This window comes from Caretta caretta, chromosome 1, assembly GCF_965140235.1.
Source record: "Caretta caretta isolate rCarCar2 chromosome 1, rCarCar1.hap1, whole genome shotgun sequence".
Taxonomy (NCBI): Eukaryota; Metazoa; Chordata; order Testudines; family Cheloniidae; genus Caretta; species Caretta caretta.
In genome coordinates, this window is record NC_134206.1 from 76,557,288 (window position 1) to 76,572,630 (window position 15,343).

Sequence of the window (15,343 nt, forward strand, 5' to 3'; positions counted from 1 at the left end):
CACCACTGCTTCAGGGTCATTGTCCGGATCCATCTTAGTTTGCCTGTACCAGTGAAGCTGAGGAACCATCTTGGCGGAAGCACAATCTGCTGGTGCTCCCTAGGGGAGTAGGGCTGCTATCACCTGTTACAGTATTTCCTTTTGAAACTCCTGCTGCAGGGACATCAGTTCTCTCAGCAGCTGTTGTTTGGTCTGGTCTTGCTGCTAGATGGTTCACCATTGCAACAACGGCTGTTGGAACTCCAGTTTCTGAGCAACTTGCTGCTGCTGCATCTCCACTAACCTTCTAGCACTACTCTGGTTCTATCTTGCATAGAGCAGCTGAGTTTTATCCTCTAAGGCTTTTTATCCCCTTGCATCGGGCATAATTATGTCCACATTCTCCATCATTTTGTGGGAGGCAGAGGCTCCCTTAACCTGCTCCAGACCCGATTATCCCTTGTTTATACTATCTTTCCCCCTTCCCGCCAGTTTGTAGCACATGAGGTGTTCTCTGAGCCAAACAAACCAGCAAAAGAAAGATCCTCTCCCCTCCTCTTTCCATGATGAGAGAGGGAATCTGGGTGAAAACAAAGAAAGGCAAATGGGTCCTGTCTGTCATTTCTTCTGGATTCAGCTCTATGACTTGGTATATTGAAGTCCCTTAGTGGAGCCTACATTCAGCCCCTCCTCTTGGGGCATACTGCTTTACAGCTGGTATGTACAGCTTTGGGAGCGGTATGGCCTGTGACTGTCCCCGTCTCAACTGACCTGTCTGTGTTGTCAGCAGACTGAGGTGGAACAACCCTCTTTCTGTTCACCTCCCCTTCCTGTGGCAGGTTTCCATTTCTAATCTCCTCCCACTCAAGGCAGAATAAGCCTTGCAGGCACACCTCAATAGTGCTGAACAGGCCCAGAAGAGCTCCTTAGTCTCTTCTTCACTAGAGTGAAGGTGAGTCCCTTCACATGCGTGTTAGCCCTTCTATCTCCTTGAGCTGAAAGAAGAAATCTCTGCCTATCCAGGGACAGAGGATGCATGTAACAGGGTAGCTGACCCATTACACAAAATTGGGGTTAGCTCTCCTGTTCCAGTCCTGGTGCTCCCAGTTGGGCCAATTAAGGGGGAGGAGCAGCACTTGGGGGCTATAAGAAGTCAATTAGGAGTCACAGCAGACAGAGTCAGTCAGGAGAAGGGCACAGAAGATGAGAGCTGCCAGACATAGAAGCTTGTTCCTGGTAGAGCAACAGGAGAGCAGCAAGTGGGATTTGCTGGCTGGTGTCCAAGCCAGAGACCCAGAAGGCTGAAGTTAGGAGGAGCAGCAGAGGGAGATGACTACTGGCTCTAAGGAGGAGAGCTGGAGCCAAGGAAGGGGAAGGAAGGGGGCATCAGAGAGGCTTTCTGGAGAGCTGGACCCTGATAAACTGTGAGAGGGCCCAGGGCAGTGAGAGATGTTTCCTTGACAAGAGGTTTCCACCAGAGAGGATGTGGGAGTTTCTGCTGGGAAGAGCACGTTAAGTCCCCAGAAAGAAGGGCTGGAATGGCTGTCCTGGCAGGGGGATGCTAGTGTGGCAGAAGACACAGGGGCATGGCAAAAACAAAGCCAGGTTTTAAGGACTACATGCACTGGGGATGGTATGTACTGTGTGTTGGGACTCATGTTATGGACTTTTTGAATTATGTTTTGTTAAAAATTTGTGTTGGTGGACTAGAGGACAAATTTGAATGGAGTTACTGAGGATCCAAGAGGGAAACTGAGGTGAAGGGGTCACCTGCAAGGCTGCTCTGAGGCCAAGAGGAGGGTTCCTGGGAGGAGACCATGTGTTTACAGTTTAGAATAGTGGTGTGACTTTTCCTGTCACTTCCTCCCTCCCCCCCGCCCCTTACCAGTAATGAAATCTAACCAGGCCTCCCCTTCAATACAGCACAGGTGGCTTGGCAGAGGAGCTTGGCCTGAAGGCAGAGCTGGAGGCAGAACTGGGGATGGGGGAGGAGCTGAAGCTAGAGGTGGAGCTGGCCTGAGGGAAGAGAGGGAATGAGGGCAGAGCTTGCTTGGGGAAGAACAGGGGATGGAGTGGAACTGTGTCTGGGGCCGGAGCTGTGGCTGGGAGTAGGGTTGCCAATTTCAGTTGGACACGGAGGTTTCAACACATAATCTTTAATTAAAAGATAATCTTTAATTGCTGGAGACTCCACAACAATCCTGGAGGGTTGGCAAACCTAGCTGGGGAGGAGTGGAGCTGGGCTGGGGTCGAGTGGGGCTGGGTGGGCTGGCCTGGGCCCTGCCCCCTGAATATTCCTTTGCTCCCTCCTGGGGGGGCCCACCCCACAGTTTGGGGACTGATGGTTTAGAACTAGGAACTGCTGCCTCTGCTGCATCATTCCCCCTGTTCTCACTCACCTGAGGCACTCTCTGTGCAGGGTCATCTCTGTTTGACCTCCACTATCCCTAAATAGAACAGCGTGAAGAAAACCACACTGCTGAGATAAGCAGTGTAATTGTAGCTGTGTTAGTCTCAGAATCCTAGGGAGACAAGGTGGGTGAGATAACATATTTTATTGGATCAACTTCTGTTGGTGATAGAGACAAGTTTGAGCCACACAAAGCTTTTTATCTGACCTATCAGTCCTTATCCTCACAGAAAACCTGCACAACATTTTCAAAAGACAAGACTGGGAGCTTAAATTCATTACTCTGCTAGACACCAAAAATCCTGAACTGAACCGAGACACTGTTGTAATAAGCCATAAATCCAATCTATAACCACTAACCCCCTTCCCCCCCTTTGTCCTATGACTGAAGAGGCGTTTATTGGTCATCCACCTTGAATGGTCCTTTACAATGTGTGCTAATGTCTTAGGCTAAACAATCTGTTCCACCTTGCATTTTGCTGTGAAGCTGGAAGCTCCTTTCTCAGAGTTGAAGAAGAGCTCTGTGTGACTTGAAAGCTTGTCTCTCACCAACTGAAGTTGATCCAATAAAAGATGTTACCTCACCCACTTTTTCATACTGCTGAGAGATCAGTTTCCTTATTTCTATATGGGAACAGTGGGTGTAGGGTATGATACTGTCCTGTGTTATTAAAAAAATAAAGTATGGCTATGGGGCTATTTTTAAATAGCCCTCTTGCTCATTAGATATATTTTTTAATCCTCATATTGGACCAAAAATAAGCCAATTATTCCACATTGGGGTCTTTGAGACCTCAAGTATGTCAAAATTTGAAAAAACAAACAGGGATTCATTAAAAACTGACTTTATTGTAACCAGTGAAATATAAAAATATGAACTAGTTAAAACTTTCCGAGATTGAGAAGCGCACCACTCAGTACTTGTGTTGGGTTCTAACCGACCCCATGATCAAACAGTTTTTTTATAAAAGCTACACACTATGTAAGCTGTTGGGGTCTAACTGACCCAATCTTCAGACAGTGAAAATAGATAACAGTAACAATATAAAAAGATACAAACACAACAATGTGGTGGTAAATGACATCAGTACTGTGAACAAACAGAGCAAAAAGGTGACATGTTTTGAACACGCCAGTTTTTATAACTTTGCACATTTTAGATGTGTTTTCTGTTTCATTCTCTGGAACAGATGTAACCTCTTTAGGCTCTGGATCAGTACCTAGCACATCAGTACCTAGACAGTCCTTCCCTAGTAGAAGGAGGCAAGCCTGAAGTTTTCCTTTCTTGCACCAGTGGTTTCATCATATCTGAACCCAAGTCCCTGAGGAACATAATTCTCTTACTCAAAGATTAGGCCAAGTGCAATTCAACAAAATTCAAACATACACATTGCATGTCTGAATGTGTATGTTCAGTGCAACAATGAGTCTTTGACCCAGTAACAGCATCCATCAAGCACAGGATTGCAAGAAAAAATAAATCCCATAATTGTGTTTTCCCCAGAAAGTGTAGGCTTCCAAAAAAATCATTTTGAAGGTACAGTATTATATTCAAGGAAACTCAATTTCCTGGACAATTGCGATATACATGAGGCAAATGTTACCTTGGTCTCACAGACCCCAAAAGTCCTTTTAGTACATTTTTTGAAAAAACAAACCCTACTAAGACTATGAAGATAAAAACTGCTAAAAGGTTCATATAAACATATCAGAACTGCTGCCTCAGAATGAAAAACAATCTGATTCCTGATACTTGCATAATTAGGGGTCTAACTTGAGTGTCTTTTTTCCCCACTACACTAAAACCACAAGTATGCAGACAAAACCAATGCTAACAGGTTGTCCTCATCATAGGATGAGAATACATAAAGAAAAGGCAGAGGTTTGCCTCTTATGTTTTATTTAAATTTTTGTAAATGTTTGGGGTCCAAGAGACCCTCAAAGACCTTGGAAGTGTAGTACTTTCATTTTCCCCATTGATTCCTCAATGTAAACTGACCCCATTACCTTTTTAGTCTGGTTTTTTTGGTAGCAAAAAAATCAGAACAGATAGGAGGATAAAACCAAGGATAATAAAACCAATGCAGAAAGATTGATGTCATCCTAGTTTGAAGATACTAAATGTATGAATAGAAACAGGTTTGGCATGAAAATTTCTATTACAATTTTAATGGGGGTTGGGGTCAGAGAGACTGCAAAACATTAGGAGGGTTAAATATATTCTAAGTTATATCTTTGCTGATTTTACCAGAGACTGAGCTGGATCCCTTTTTGGCCAATGCATTGTCAACAGCAATGGTAAGTTAAAACTGATTATTACTGGTGATGAGTACAGCCAGTTGGGAATATTCTGTCAAAATGATTTTTTGATGAAAAGTGTGATTTCTGCAGGAAAAAAAAATCAATTTTGCCAAACTTATTTGATTTTCCATGAGGAAAACTGAAAATAGTTCATTTCAGGTTGGTTTGGCCCAAGTCTAAACATTTCAGTTTGTTTAACTGAACCAAAATAATTTCTTTCAAGTCAGTTTGACATTAAAATGCATCTGTCTATGGTGCTAGAGAGCCTAGTGCCTTCTAGTTCAGGGGCCTCATGCCCTAATTCTTTCCTGCGGACCGTGCTCAATGACTGGAATACATTCCCCATGAGGTGCTGCCTCCTCTGACAGTCATGTAGTGCATTATGGGAGATGTAGTGTGACCAAGTAGCCAGGCTCATAAGGAAGAATGAGGGGATAAGTCACCCACACTACAATTCCCCTGAGGCACTAAAGGACCTTAGGCCTTATAGTTTAATGTCAAATTGACTTCAAACAAAAAGTTTCAACATTTCCAAATCAAAATTATTCTGAACGTTTCATTCTATGGGAAAAATATATTTCAACTTTTTGTTTCCATCTCACATCAGGACAAATGTTGGAATAGTGGAATTTCCCACAGGATGGAAATTCAGATTTTTGCTCAGCTCTAGTGATGAGGGGCAAACCCTAATAAGCTGTAAGTTCCCTTTAGATCTCTGGGGTAGTTTGCAAGGCTGACAAAACATCTTTCAACTCATAAATTGAAGTGATTTAATATTCCATCATTGTGACATTAGATTTCCAAAATAGAATTTGGAAAAAAAAATCTAGCTTACTTTTCACTAATTATGCTAATTGTTTGCTTTTTGCATTCTTCTGTGCTCAGATAATTGAAATGTACTATTTAATTTCTCTTTTCTAATCAATTTAACTTCTGAATTCTCATACACTGACATAAGGCTGCACCGACTGGACTGCTATGCAAACACTACAGGAATTAAAATACAATTCTATTGAAGTTTATATATTTCTATTGGTTTTTATGAACGTTCTTTCACTTTTTTCCCTTAAATTTGGAGGTAAATTTGCCATGAGAGTTTCTCTTTAAAGAGTTGTAAATAGAAAAGTAGTTTTAAACAGTTGTCTATATTGTTATTTTACAATCATTAGGTCCAAGTGACCCTGTTATACTTTGTACAGAACCTAACACCTAATTTACTAAAATCACTTAGCTACAAATTTATATTTCAGTCTTGAAAAAAATGAGATACAACACATACTGGATTTTAAAAAGGCCTTGATATTACATTACACAGAGAAAAACATACTTTCAGACTAAAAAATGTGTTTAAATTTTAATAAACCAACAACCACCATCAAAAGTAAAGTCTCCACAGGAGAGCATAATACAGGTCTTCCCTCTGAGCAACTGAGAACAGAAAAGCTTTTATCTCTGCAGATGAGCAGAAATTTAAAGGTATAGTACATATAACAGTTTTAAGCATAGATTACCCCAACATGTTCCAAAAATTCTCTATACACTTCATCCAAAAACTGTGAGTGTCTCCTCAGCCATTCCCTTGGGCTGTATTTTATTCTATTAAAACCTAATTAAAACTTTAGTCAAAAAATATAGTAAAATACATCCAGAAAGATAACATGAAATTAAAATAACGTTGAATGTTTAATAAGACAATGTCTGGTATGACCATTAGCTGAAGCTACAGATCCAAGCTGCCAGTAAACAGCAAAAAACATTTCAGAGTCAAAAGTTTAAAATATTCAGAATGCAACCAATTGCCAACAAATAACTGAAATATGCAGTTCTTTGTTCACTTCATATATTTGGCAGGTGGCTCCAAGAAATGAGAACAAACCAGTAAATTACACCACCTATACAAACATTCACCAACTTCTGTCTGAATTTCAGGTAAGATAATATTCTACATAAACACAGGATAGCATTAAGTATTTATGCACTGTGAATCAGCTCCAACAGGTGAGAGAGAGAAACTTGCCCCAGTATGACTGGAACACATGACTTATGAGGAGAGGCTGAGGGAACTGGAATTGTTTAGTCTGCAGAAGAGAAGAATGAAGGGGGATTTGATAGCTGCTTTCAGCTACCTGAGAGGTGATTCCAAAGAAGATGGTTCTAGACTATTCTCAGTGGTAGAAGATGACAGGACAAGGAGTAATGGTCTCAAGTTGCAGTGGGGGAGGTTTAGGTTGGATATTAGGAAAAACCTTTTCACTAGAAGGGTGGTGAAACACTGGAATGAATTACCTAGGGAGGTGGTAGAATCTCCTTCCTTAGAAGTTTTTAAGGTCAGGCTTGACAAAGCCCTGGCTGGGATGATTTAATTGGGGATTGGACCTGCTTTGAGCAGGGGGTTGGACTAGATGATCTCCTGAGGTCCCTTCCAACCCTGATATTCTATGATTCTATGATATCCGATAGCTCAGGGGATAGAGCACTCTTCTGAGAGGTGAGAGGCACAAGTACAGGTCCCTACTCCATATCAGGCAGAGAGGATTTGAACTCAGGTCTCCCACAAGCTGAATGAGTGCTCTAACCATGGGGTATAGGCTATTAGTGGAGGGAGAAAGGCATAACTGCCACTGTCATCTTCGGTGTGAGTTTAAGCTTGCTCAAACCATGCCTACCAGATTAGGCCTTGAAGGCAAGACAGGTAGGGGAATGTCTAGTTTGTGCACTGTGTTGAGGTTTAGGCATAAATGTAAATCAAGCACCAACCTCCAGGGTAAAGTCAGGACTTAGGCAGTTGTGTACGTGGCTAGCAAGTGAAATGTAGGCACCTTGGAGACTAACTGTGGAAACTATAAGGGACTATAGGTGCCTACAGTGTTAGTCAGCAGCTGAACAGGGGTTTTGTGAAAGCCAATGGCTCCCAAATGTTGAATTTAGGCAGCTACATCCTCCTTGTGAATCCCATCATCCTTATTGTAAGTAATCATTCTTAGGATAGTCTAGTCTAGCTGAATGGAGAATAGTCATCTAGAGATGATAAAGAAATTATCACTAAACTATCTGTAATATTTGAATTCCACTCCTTGAACTGTTTGTAAACTATCAGAAAAATAAAACATTTACCAGTTATGAATTGCTATTTTCGTAATAACTAATTCATATGCCACTTTACAAAAAACAAACAAACAAAGAATGCATTACCTGTGGTGGAAGCAGTGGTAATCTGATATAAGCAAGCAGCATACTGAGGTCACTACATCTCCTCGCCATGTCATATTTAACCCACATCATTAAGGCATGGAAAATAGTCTCTTCATCAGGAACATTCACATCATCACTGGCAAGAAGTTTATGTAGTTCTTCAGCCGGCAGTAGTAAAAACTCTTGATTTCTAATAACTTCCATTATGTTATCCTATGTAGAGAGAAGTATTTCAGAGTAAGTCCTACTGGAAAATTAATTCAGCTGCTAAAGCCACAAAAACAACAACAGGATTAGTCAATGACCTTCACACTTATCCTAACAGGATCCTTGAGAAACAGGATGTTAGGATGAAACAGCTATACTTGTAAAACTCAGGATACAAAGGGAGGGTCACACTATGGAACTGTGTTATGAAGACGAGTGCAATAAACAACCTGAAATAGGGGAACAACGATAAATGGAAAAGTAAATAATCATCATCTGATAATTAGTGAAGATCAGTGTGTCTGTTTAGATATGTATATAGGGCCCCATCATTGTAGTAACAGAGCACATCAAGTATAGAAAGAAAAAAACAAACTACATCTTTCTCTATTTTTTTCTTCCCAGTCTGCTGGGTAAGTAGCGTAATTAGCTCAGGATTGTGTTACTTATTTATATTCGTGAGTGTGGGTGAGTGAGTGGGTGATGTTTTAGTGTGTGAAGAAATAGGGGAAAAGGTACAGCAAGGAACTGAGGTTTGCAGTTATTTCTTGATTCTAGTGGGAACGTACTGTAGCAAGCCAAGTTAGTGCCAAGAACAGTATACAGTAATTTTAAAAAGTTGTAATAAAAACATTTATGACGACAAAGAAATAATCAGAAAATGATTTTAGTTTGCTGAATCCTGAAGGTTTGATTGTGCCCTCTCATAAGAAAACTCACAGGAAAAGTGCATGGAAGGAGGATTACTTATGCAAGGCTTCCTCAGCAGAGATTCCTCCAATTTTGTCCACTGAGGCAGAGTTTGCTCATTCAGAAAGAACTGAAAATTCTTACAAAATTCTTGAGATTCACAAAGATTTGGAGGGTTATGTTGGAGGCACAGGGCCTTCTCATTGGTGAAAGACTTACCTAGATATGAAAGGGGATGGGAAGCCAATGAAAAGGTCTAAAGAGGGGAGAGAGATAGTCCAGTAGTGAGAAAGGATTGTGATTCTGGATACATCTAAAGTGAGATGAGGGGCAGGGCAGAAAAAAGAGAAGGAGATGAGAAATGACAAAGGTACAGACAAGGAATTTAAGAGGAAGTAGGAAAAGAGGTAGGCACCCAATGGGGTGAGAAGTAATTCTGTCTCCATATCCATTCAGTTCTTGGGCTACATTTACACCAGGAGCTGGGAGTGTAATTCACATTTTGAGTAGACTTCCTTATGTTAGCTCTTATAGAGGTAGTGGCGGTAGCATGGGAAGTGGAAAGCGGCAGCATGGGCTAGCTGTCACAAATACATACCCACAGGGTCCAGGTTGGTTTGTACTCAGGGCAGCTAGCCCATGTCGCTGTTCGCCACTGCCAGTGCTATCACAGTTACACTATTTTTAGTCTGCTAGCTCAATGAGGGTGAGCGCAAGTATGTCTACTCAAGCTGGGAATCACAGCCCTAGCTCCAAGGGTAGACATAGCCTCAGACTATCAATGTAGTTTAAAGTTAGCACCAGTTACAGTGGTTTGTTTTTGGGGAGACATGGACAACCGTCCACTAAGAATGGAAACCACCAACTTATTTTATATGAGGTACCAAATCATAATGACTGAGTCATCAAGGACTTAGATATGACAAAATGATGAAAGGCTCTGCATTCCATTACTGTACCCTTGAGTCAGAGGCCCCAGGTATATTGAACATATTCTATAATGTGTATACATACATATACACCGCGTGTGTGTATGTATGTACGTACCTGAGAAAGAAACTGAAAGATAGAGAGTGGCTGTGTGTGTATACAATATAAAAAAACACAGTGTACCCACACACAGTTTATAAAGTAGATCTGATGCTTGTAGTAGCGGTTGTGAAATACTTTCCATTATAAACCCTTGTTTTTAATTTAAAACTTGTAAATATCTGCCTGTGTGTCTATATCTATACACACAAAGAGTTGCACTTTTATTAGAATCATAGAATATCAGGGTTGGAAGGGACCCCAGAAGGTCATCTAGTCCAACCCCCTGCTCGAAGCAGGACCAATTCCCAGTTAAATCATCCCAGCCAGGGCTTTGTCAAGCCTGACCTTAAAAACCTCTAAGGAAGGAGATTCTACCACCTCCCTAGGTAACGCATTCCAGTGTTTCACCACCCTCTTAGTGAAAAAAAGTTTCCTAATATCCAATCTAAACCTCCCCCACTGCAGCTTGTGACCATTACTCCTCGTTCCGTCATCTGCTACCATTGAGAACAGTCTAGAGCCATCCTCTTTGGAACCCCCTTTCAGATAGTTGAAAGCAGCTATCAAATCCCCCCTCATTCTTCTCTTCTGCAGGCTAAACAATCCCAGCTCCCTCAGCCTCTCCTCATAAGTCATGTGTTCCAGACCCCTAATCATTTTTGTTGCCCTTCGCTGGACTCTCTCCAATTTATCCACATCCTTCTTGAAGTGTGGGGCCCAAAACTGGACACAGTACTCCAGATGAGGCCTCACCAATGTCGAATAGAGGGGAACGATCACGTCCCTCGATCTGCTCGCTATGCCCCTACTTATACATCCCAAAATGCCATTGGCCTTCTTGGCAACAAGGGCACACTGCTGGCTCATATCCAGCTTCTCGTCCACTGTCACCCCTAGGTCCTTTTCCGCAGAACTGCTGCCTAGCCATTCGGTCCCTAGTCTGTAGCTGTGCATTGGGTTCTTCCGTCCTAAGTGCAGGACCCTGCACTTATCCTTATTGAACCTCATCAGATTTCTTTTGGCCCATTAACATTATCCATATTAACTGCTTTATTTACTTAGCCATAAAAACTGCTGATTAGAACAAAGAACATCAACATTTAAAAACCTATCCTGAAGTACCTACAGAACCTATAAATTTGAGTCATTGCAGGGATTTAAGTCTAACTCCCATTAAAGGAAATTTAAGTTTAATAGTTAAGATCCTGTGTAGTGATTTAAAAATGTTAAGGAAAAAGTATTCAGGCATTTAACCACAAGTTGGCTTTATTTTTATTTTTTTTATTACATAATAAAACTTCAAAAAATAATTATTTTCTCACCAAAATATTCATAAGTCAAGCTTAATTACAGTTTGGTTAAATTTAATCTAAACCCTACTATGAAGAAAATTTATGTCTATTTGCTAATAAGAACATAAAACTTTGCAATAATGTATGCACCCAATATCCTAACATTATTTAATTGACAGAGGTGGTAGAACAACCCTTCATGAATTCATAAATTTTGAATGTCCTTGGAGACCATTTGGTTGCAACTGAATATCTTTATCAAATAGTTAAGTTATTTGCTGGCTAGTATTCCAAAAATTAGAAAAATACTCTGAATTCAGAACACTTAACCTCAATTTATTTTTCATATTTATTTATTTTGTATTTTGCATACTCACTCACTCCTTGGTACAAGTATTTGGTTTGTTGAGTTCTACCAATTACAAGATCCTACCCTCAATGTAATGTAAACAACAATAATTAATAACCCAGCAATACTAGAAATGTAATTATTATTTCTCTAGGATTTCAAGTGAAGAAGGCAAACACTAGTCAGACTCATGGACTTTATGATGGTCCTTTCTGGCCTTAATCATCCAGTCTGACCTCCTGCACATCACAGGACACAGAACGTCCCCCACCCCATCCTATAACAGACTCATCACCGCTGGCTGAGCTACTGAAGTCAAATCATGATTTAAAGACTTCAAGTTACAGATAATCCACTATTTACTCTAGTTTAAACCAGCAATCACCCCATGCTGCAGAGGAAGGTGAAACCTTTCCCCTCTCCACCCCCTTGGGTCTCTGCCAATCTGGGAGAATTCCTTCCCAATCCCAAATATGGTGATCAGTTGAACCCTGAACATGATGGCAAGACCCAACAGCCTGGGAAAGAATCTCTTTAGTAATTCAGCTCACCCCATCTAGTGCCCCATCTCCAGCCATTGGGATATTTGCTACTAGCAGTTGCTAAGATATAGATATTCAGGTCTATCTGTAAAGGCCTATACTCTAAGAATTCAGGTGTATTCTTATCACTTGGCTAGTTAGAGAGAGATAAAAGAAAATCAAAATCACTGTCTGCCGGTGTAAGGGCTCTCTCTTACTGTGATAATCTGAGGCCCTGTTCTTGGGCTAAGGCCTTTGGCTAAGCAACAGGCAGCCATAAACTGGGAAGCGACCAGTCACATCCTCACATTCCAAACTAGTCACATTGAAAGAAGGTGCTATGGGGCTGTTAGGAATACAATCCTGTCCCGATAGTGCCAATACAGCCTAATTTTAACCATCTGTTTTAATCATCATTCATTTGCATAAATATTATTTTTAAACACTTGGTTTGTCGTTTAATAACTTTGTTATAAAAAGACCAATGAAGGAAACCAATGGTGAACTAGGGAATATTCAATAATGATAACCCCACATACACATTATAGGACTGATCCATAGCCCATTGAAATAAGAACAGAGAACTAGATCAGGCCCTTGTGTGACCATACACCACCATCACCTAGGAGGAGTTTGACTGAAAGTGTATTGGATTGTGGAATTTATAATCTGTGGGTGGAAACAGTTTTCTTTTCTGACCATAAGGTTGCATAACTCTTAACCATACAGTTTTCTGCTTTAAGGTTATCAAAGGGAGACTGAGTGCTGGCAAAAGTTCCAGATAAACATCTCTGGAAAATGAGCATCAGAAATCATAAAAATATACATTGCAAAATGATACTGTGTATATTTTTCTGAATAAAAGATTATGGCACATTGCAGTACAACAACATAGAATATCAGGGCTGGAAGGGACCTCAGAAGTCATCTAGTCCAACCCCCGCTCAAAGCAGGACCCATCCCCAACTAAATCGCAGTCAGGGTTTGGTCAGGCCTGACCTTAAAATCCTCTAAGGAAGGAGATTCCACCACCTCCCTAGGTAACCCATTCCAGTGCTTTACCACCCTCCTAGTGAAAAAGTTTTTCCTAATGTCCAACCTAAACTTTCCCCACTGCAACTTGAGACCATTACTCCTTGTTCTGTTACTGTTCAGAGTTGAAAATACTGTTTGCAATGGGAAACATACATCTTGGTACATATTAAAGATGTATTTCTCACACCCAGACTCACTGTCTTTTTCCACACTGCTAAAAATTCTCATCCAAGTCTCACATCTCCTGACTTGACTATTGCAACCTGCATGGCCTTCCCAACACCCATTTCTTTCCCTCTAGTCTATTTAATTTGAAGCTGCTAACTTCACTTTCATTGTTTGTTGATTTTATAATGGAGATAGTATGATTCCCTTCTAGTGTAAGAGGGGAAGACGACATGAGTTGGTTTTGCTCAATATTTTTAAAGTGGGACAAGGGCAGGGGGAAATCACCTTTATGCTAAGACTAAACATGGAAAACATTTGTCCAAGAAGTGAATGTTTTGTAAAGTTATGGTCTAAAAAGACTGCTTCACACTGAAATAGTTCTATAACCTTAAGTATCTTTGCTATTAATCAGTGTAGTTATATGATCATTCAGCATTTAACTGACATTCAGATCAAAACTGTGTTTGTCAGCATTCACTCTGTTCTATTCTAGTGTACTCTATACAGGTTCTAATCCCACTCTTATAACTGTAGTGTATGAGTGCCTTCCAGAAGTGCCTCCAGGGAATGTGACTAATATCTGTCACCTGTGGTTCATTCTTAGGGTGACCAGACAGCAGATGTGAAAAATTGGGACAGAGGGTGGGGAGGTAATAGGAGCCTATATAAGAAAAAGACCCAAAAATCGGGACTGTCCCTATAAAATCGGGACATCTTCTCCCCAAGGGGAAAACTGCATGTGTAGTATAGTGTTTTGGTTCAGTAGGGTTGTGGTTTGGTGTGTTTATTTTGTTTTGTTTAGTGTAGACATGTATTTATGTTTGAGAAGCTGAGGTCAAATAAATGTGCCTTGCACTTGGAGTGAAAGGTAGTGAAGTCTGTGTTGGTCCTTAGTTCCTGGGACAGTTTGTTCCACTGTCTTTGACCAGCCCCCATGAAAGCACCAGAGTGAGGCAGAGCTTTCTTATCCTCTCTAGGTTCTGATACAGCAGCCACCACTGTGGTATCTGAATATCTTCATAGGAGAATTTGTCTATTTCAAAAACCTTTAACAGCATGCAAACTTTGAATCATTTTAATGAATATAAATTATTAGCAGAGACAAGTCATATGAGCAAAATGCAATTGTACCTGAAAGTGCTGAATTGTGGATATGACAGTAACCAAAATTAATAAAAGAAAAACTTACTCAGAATGTCATGGCTAAGGTAACCCACTGGATAAGTTTCCTAGATCCGAAGAAGAACTCTGAAAGCTTGAAAGTTTCTCTTTCACCAACATAAGTTGGTCCAATAAGAGATATTACCTAACTCACCTTGTCGCTAATATCCTGGAACCAATGTGTCTACAACACTACATACTTTCCAGGGAAAGTTTCAATTTTTTGTTGACAAACTAAATGCCTGAAAACAAAAATATTGACTAAATCTTAAAATATATCAATTTGGTAGTGATGCTCTGATGGCTCATGAGAGTAATAGTTTGGTTGTCTCATGCCCCCCTTCTTCTCTATGGGCTGGATTTGCCGGCTGCACTACATCTCCCAGAAGACATCATGGTCAGAGTGCCAAAATGAACCACTTTTCCTCCAACAGGGGAAACTGGTACATCATGAGAGGTACACCAATCAGAGAGCCCAGCCTATAAAGGAAAATGGGAGCTTGAGCCACCTGAACTGCCACTCCCATAAGGCAAAGGGGCAACATTTCCAAATCCAAATATTTTCATATGGGGCTGAAATTTCTCTGTATTGACATCTGACAAATATAAAAATTTCCCGTGGAATTTTTTCCACTCAACTCTAAATTCTACTGCAGACACTATCCATGGTCTCTGTGCGTATCTACTACAAAGAGACCACATATATAATATGGTGTGTCAAGACCTTTAACTTCCATTAACTGGTGTTTGATAAAATTAATCAAAATTTGCAAACCTGGGTGCTTAAAACTACAGTTAGATGCTTAAGTAAAAGTGTCCAGATTTCCAAATGTGCTGAGATGTTCTAACTCCCATTTCCTACTGTGGGATTTGTGGGTATTCAGCCTGTCTTAAATTCTGGCCATTTTTATCTCAGTGCCTAAATATGGCTATAGAATCCTAGCTTTAGCCACCTAGGTTTGAAAAGTTTGGTCATTAGATTCACTAATTTGTTAACATTTCTATT

General features: G+C 40.6%; 1 protein-coding gene across 1 annotated transcript in view; it reads right to left on the reverse strand.

The window, feature by feature from the left end:
- KLHL1 (kelch like family member 1) overlaps positions 1–15,343 on the reverse strand; it is a 452,588-nt gene that overhangs the window by 183,806 nt on the left and 253,439 nt on the right. Inside the window, exon 5 of the mRNA XM_048851948.2 lies at positions 7,883–8,095. Coding sequence (XP_048707905.2) covers positions 7,883–8,095 — 213 coding nt within the window. The remainder of the gene's footprint in view (positions 1–7,882; positions 8,096–15,343) is intronic.